General features: G+C 46.6%; 2 protein-coding genes across 2 annotated transcripts in view; both read left to right on the top strand.

The window, feature by feature from the left end:
* Positions 1-1,360, top strand: part of lmf1 (lipase maturation factor 1) — a gene marked incomplete at its 5' end in the record, with an annotated part of 48,287 nt that extends 46,927 nt beyond the window's left edge. The window contains one exon of the mRNA XM_080840160.1: positions 1,135-1,360. Within this exon, the coding sequence (XP_080696286.1) occupies positions 1,135-1,309 (175 nt within the window). The 3' untranslated portion in view covers positions 1,310-1,360. The remainder of the gene's footprint in view (positions 1-1,134) is intronic.
* Positions 1,361-4,146: 2,786 nt separating this feature from the next.
* rab26 (RAB26, member RAS oncogene family) overlaps positions 4,147-5,000 on the top strand; it is a gene marked incomplete at both ends in the record, with an annotated part of 76,756 nt that continues 75,902 nt past the window's right edge. Inside the window, one exon of the mRNA XM_080840157.1 lies at positions 4,147-4,329. Coding sequence (XP_080696283.1) covers positions 4,147-4,329 — 183 coding nt within the window. The remainder of the gene's footprint in view (positions 4,330-5,000) is intronic.

The following is a 5,000-nucleotide window of genomic DNA, read 5'->3' on the forward strand; positions in this document are numbered from 1 at the left end:
GCTCTCAGATTGTCATCAGAGCTGTGAAATAGATGCCATGATATTCAACTGAGATGTGTTGGGAGATGTCATGTGCTGGCTAAACATTGTGCCTTCTGGTCTTCTGCAGGACTGTCAAACTATCAAAGAGTGCCTCGTGAGTGTGCGGTTGTGATTGTTGTGATTGAACGGGTGCGTCCTTGATGTGCTCTCTCTTGGCTTATCATGGTGGACTCAGAGGCCAGTTCTGCCCCTCCAGTGAAGACTGGATCAGAGGCATTCCTCTAAATGGAATGTTCAAAACACCAGCCCCTCTGAAGTTGCCAGTTGTTGTTGCTAAGGGTTACAGCTGCTACAGTAGCGTGACTAATCGCCGTGGTGACAGGGGTTCTTTGCCTTTGATTCTGGAGGCATCTGAGATGAGCCCCTGTCATTAAACAGCACCAGTGGGACAGTGGGGCAGGGCTGGAGTGCAGCCATCTGCATGCATGTAGTTAAGGAAGCCAGCCAGGTTCTGATCTGAAGCCAAGAACACCCCCCCCCCCCCCCCCCCCAACACACACACACACACTCACACAAACACACACACACACACATCATCTGTTGATTACCGGCCTGCAGCCCCCTCTGGTGGCAAGTTTTCTCATTTCAGGGTAAATTGTCTTTTTGTCCATTTCAGTGTGTTTGCCCTTTTCTTTCTTGTCACTGTCCTCTCCTCCTTATCTCTTGTTTCACTGTCCTCTCCTCCTCATCTCTTGTTTCACTGTCCTCTCCTCCTCATCTCTTGTTTCACTGTCCTCTCCTCCTTATCTCTTGTTTCACTGTCCTCTCCTCCTCATCTCTTGTTTCACTGTCCTCTCCTCCTCATCTCTTGTTTCACTGTCCTCTCCTCCTTATCTCTTGTTTCACTTTCCTCCTTTCCCTTTTCTCTCTCCTTACTTCCCTCGTTCCTCTTCTGTCCTCCTTCATTTCCCTCCTCCTCCTCTCCATTCAAACTTCAAATTCAAACAAGTGTTTACTGGCGTTGCTGTGTGTGTGTGTGTGTGTGTGTGTGTGTGTGTGTGTGTGTGTGTGTGTGAACCCATACAATCTCCCCAGACATTAACACAAAACATCTCTCTCCCTCCTCCTCTCTCTCCACCCCACCCTTGTCAGGTGGATCCGCGGTGAGCATTTCCGGTATAAGTTCACGGCGCCAGGCGGTGTGAGTGCGTCTCAGGGGATGTGGTGGGCACGCAGGCGCATCGGCCCTTACTTCCCCCCCGTCAACGTCACCTCCCTCAGGAACTACTTCCAGTCTCGCGACTGGCCCCTCCCAGAGTCCTACTGACATGACCTTTGACCCAGGAAGTGGAAGCTGAACAAGCGAGACACCTGTGGATTCTCTGGCTACCCCCCCCCCCCCCCCCCCTGTCCTTCTCCACTTGCTTCAGTGCCAAAGGGTTTTGGGTTCAATGAGGAGGTTTTACACTGTGAACAACTGTCTACAAATCCATTAGGTCAAGGTGGAGATGTCTAATTATGAAGCTACATGTGTGGAACGTAGAAATGGACCAAATGCAGGGATTTTATGTGACATTTATGAGTTTAACAGTGTACCATATCATTCTGTACTGTTCTGTACATATACTGTGCAGTACAAGGAGCCATGACACATTGGCTATCTTGAGATATCACCTACATCATATTAACTACATAGTATTATTTTCCTTTGCAATGCATGGATCAGCCTACAGTTGGCAGTTTGGAACATTCTCATAGATTTGAGTATACCTCACACAGTTTGAGTGTTCTTACAGGATTGTAAATGGAGAGAGTAACTTGCAGAACATTAGTAGAAGAACCCAGTTTCTAATATATTTGTTATTGTCATGTTTTGATACTGTGCCAGCCTATCTTGACCACTCATCTTGACCTAGTGAATGTAAGAAGGTCATTAATAATCATATCATCATTGGGACCAATCTGTGTGTCAGACCTATTTGTTCTAAGTTGTGCATCAGTGTGTGTCTGTATGTGTGGCGTGTGTGTCTGTATGGGTCTGTGTCTGGATGTGTGTTGGTGTTTTTTTGTATGGGTTTGCGTGCGTATGTGTGCTGTGTGTGCTTTTTCTTTGTGTGTGTGTGTGTGTGTGTGCGTGTGCGTGTGCGTGTGCGTGTGCGTGTGTGTGTGTGTGTGAGTGAGTCAGTAGCTTTCCCCTTGTGGACCCTTCCACTCATCCATGGCTACATCGCTCCTGTTCGCACGGGCCAGATGCTGAGGGAAGGTGTGTATCATTCGACATTCCAATAAATTAAGCTAAAAATGTTAGCGTGTGTGTGTGTGCCAGACACACAGTGACTCTTGCCCTCTGTGTGTGTGTGTGTGTGTGTGTTTGTGCGCGCGCTTGTGTGTGTGTGTGCGTGTGCGTGCGTTTGCGTCCTTCGGTATGTGATTTGGAGTGTGTCTAGTTTCAGCTGGGCTAGACACACAACATCTGCTTATGCCAGAGGGTGGACTGAGAGAGAGAATGAGAGAAGGGGTAGGGAGAGAGAGGGAGAGAGAGAGACGGACTCAACAATGAAAAATGAAAAAGAGTAATGAGCTCGAGGACCAGAGACAGAGGGAGAAGCTGACGGATTGAATCTGATTTCTAGATATCTAATGGCCATGTCCTTGAGCTGTCATATAGACTGCAGAACAGTCAGGAAAGTTTATGTCTGTAGAGCGCTCCCTGTAAAACCCTTTAGTGTAAATCTGTTTGCCTGTTTGTTTTGGAAAAAACAGTGTCACACTGAGCAAGAAATAAATCATTGGCATCCTATAGCAGTCACAGTAACTAACAGTAAATCTGACCTCATGACGTGGATTCCATTTTATTTATATAAAATAGTTTTTTTCCCCCATGGAATGGGATTGTGTCAAATGGGTGGCTATTGCTCTAGTCGTCGGCCTACTGTAGCCTGAAAGCTGCGTTGAAAATTCCCTTAAAACAACACTGTGCAACAATTTGCCATTTTATGAAAAAGGCAACTAGTATCTAACTATTAACTAGATGATACTAGACGATATTTTGGTGTAATCTTCACATTTATGCTGATGGCATGTGGCCATGTGAAGACAGATGGGCACGTTTCATTCCCACCATCCATCCAGGATATGAACAGTGTAGATCCGGGCTGGAACATCCCGCGATAATGAAAAAAAAAGCTTTCAAAATATAAAATTGCCAGCTACATCACCAAAAACACCAATTAGCATGTCAACAATCTTTTATCGGTGCCATTTGAGCTGTTGGTGCTGTCTGCAAGGCTTTTTACACGCATAGCTGTCTTGTTTAGACGAAAGCTCCTTACTGCTGCTTTCAGATTACATTAGGAGCTTGTCTGCAAATAAGTTGAAGAAAAACAGTGGCCCTGCAGGAGCGCAGACACACGTGGTTAGACTCCAGTATCAGGTGCTTTTCCTGTCAAAATCCAGCGCTTCGGTACTGTGCGGTATCACTTGTCTAATAAAGGTGCGCCGTCCTTGAAATAAGCATTTAGACTGTGTCGCTTTCACATAGGGAAATTAAAATGCCATAATAATGAAAGCCCTTACATAAAAGTTGTAGGGTAATTACGAAACGAACATTGCCAAGTGAATAGTTTGTGACAAAGAGTGGGGGAAACAAGCCTCGGTGCCTTTAAACGCTCCCGTGGTTGACAAAAAGAAACCTCGCCTTGTGCGCAAGAGAGCTATAGGAGAGCTACACTAGCGATAGGCACTGGATGAGCTCGTGCGCTCCAAGCTCATTAGAGTAGCGACTGGTGCTGACGCTCGGCGCGCGACCACTGGGACACGTCGCTCTAGGAAGAACCGCGCGACATTACCTGTGTGCACTCGCGCAAACACAGCCATCACAAATCTCACAGCGAGGAATCGTCCGTTGTTGTCAAGAACGAATAAGCGCAGGAGTATCAAAGTCGTAGGTGCTCTGTGGGCTCGCTAGACTTATGGGAACAAGCATCGACCCGAAAGACATGATCCAGAACCACGGGTGAAAGTTGCGTTGATTTCGAAGAGACACCTAGGAACCAGAGTCGTTTGCCTCTTATATTTAACGTAGCTACATGATTCACTAGTTGGAAAACAAGCCTACTTTGATAACATCTCGAACCCGAAACGGAGGTCCTTACTAACGGGAAGATGTCCAGGAAAAAGACGGGCAAAGGCAAGGCGGGGAGTAGCACACCTACAGCCTCCCCCAGCAGCACAGACAGCTGCAAAAGTGGTAAAGGTGCTGGTGCCTCAGGTCAAACCAACGGGGTGATCCATCCCAGCCGGCCGTCTCTCAGCAACAGTGGCGAGTTTTACGACCTCGCTTTCAAGGTGAGTTCATCTCAGTTTAAGAGAAATACTTGGATTTTGTCAGGTTACACAGCATAAACTCCCACTGTACCACCTGTAAGAGGAGAAGGAAAAGAAAAATCCAGTAGTGTGCTTTATCCAACACGCTATTTAAACGTCCATTTGGTTGGTTAGGACATTTAAATGACATGTGGATTTGTATGTAATTTATTTGATCCCATTCTCAGCCGTAAAGCCACATTCAAATATCTAAAGTCTTTATATTAGGACATATGTCGTTTTACCCCAATTTGATTTAAGTATTTTGGGTTTCTGACCAATATGTCTTGCTGAGCCTCCGAGCATCATTGATCTAGCTTAAATGTCATAAAACGCGCGAGTGACAGCTGTGTCAACATCGAGGGAGTCGAGGCAGCCCCGCGCTCGCTATTCAACGCGTCACTAAACAAACAGCAGCTCGGGGCGGATGTGGTCTCCCGCTACATGTCAGATTTGAGTCCGCTTCACTGGCCTCAGGAGGGAAGGACTGAAGATTGAACTGGGGTCCAGGGTTTGCTGATCGCTCGGCCACACAGACACATAAATCACAGAGCTCAAATTTCTTTGGGGAGGGGGCAACAACTTTATGATGATGGTCTTAAGAAAGACTAAGATTCTCTGGATGTTATGGATTGCAACATTAAAATGTTTTC

Source organism: Sprattus sprattus (assembly GCF_963457725.1).
Source record: "Sprattus sprattus genome assembly, chromosome: 6".
NCBI classification, from domain to species: Eukaryota; Metazoa; Chordata; class Actinopteri; order Clupeiformes; family Clupeidae; genus Sprattus; species Sprattus sprattus.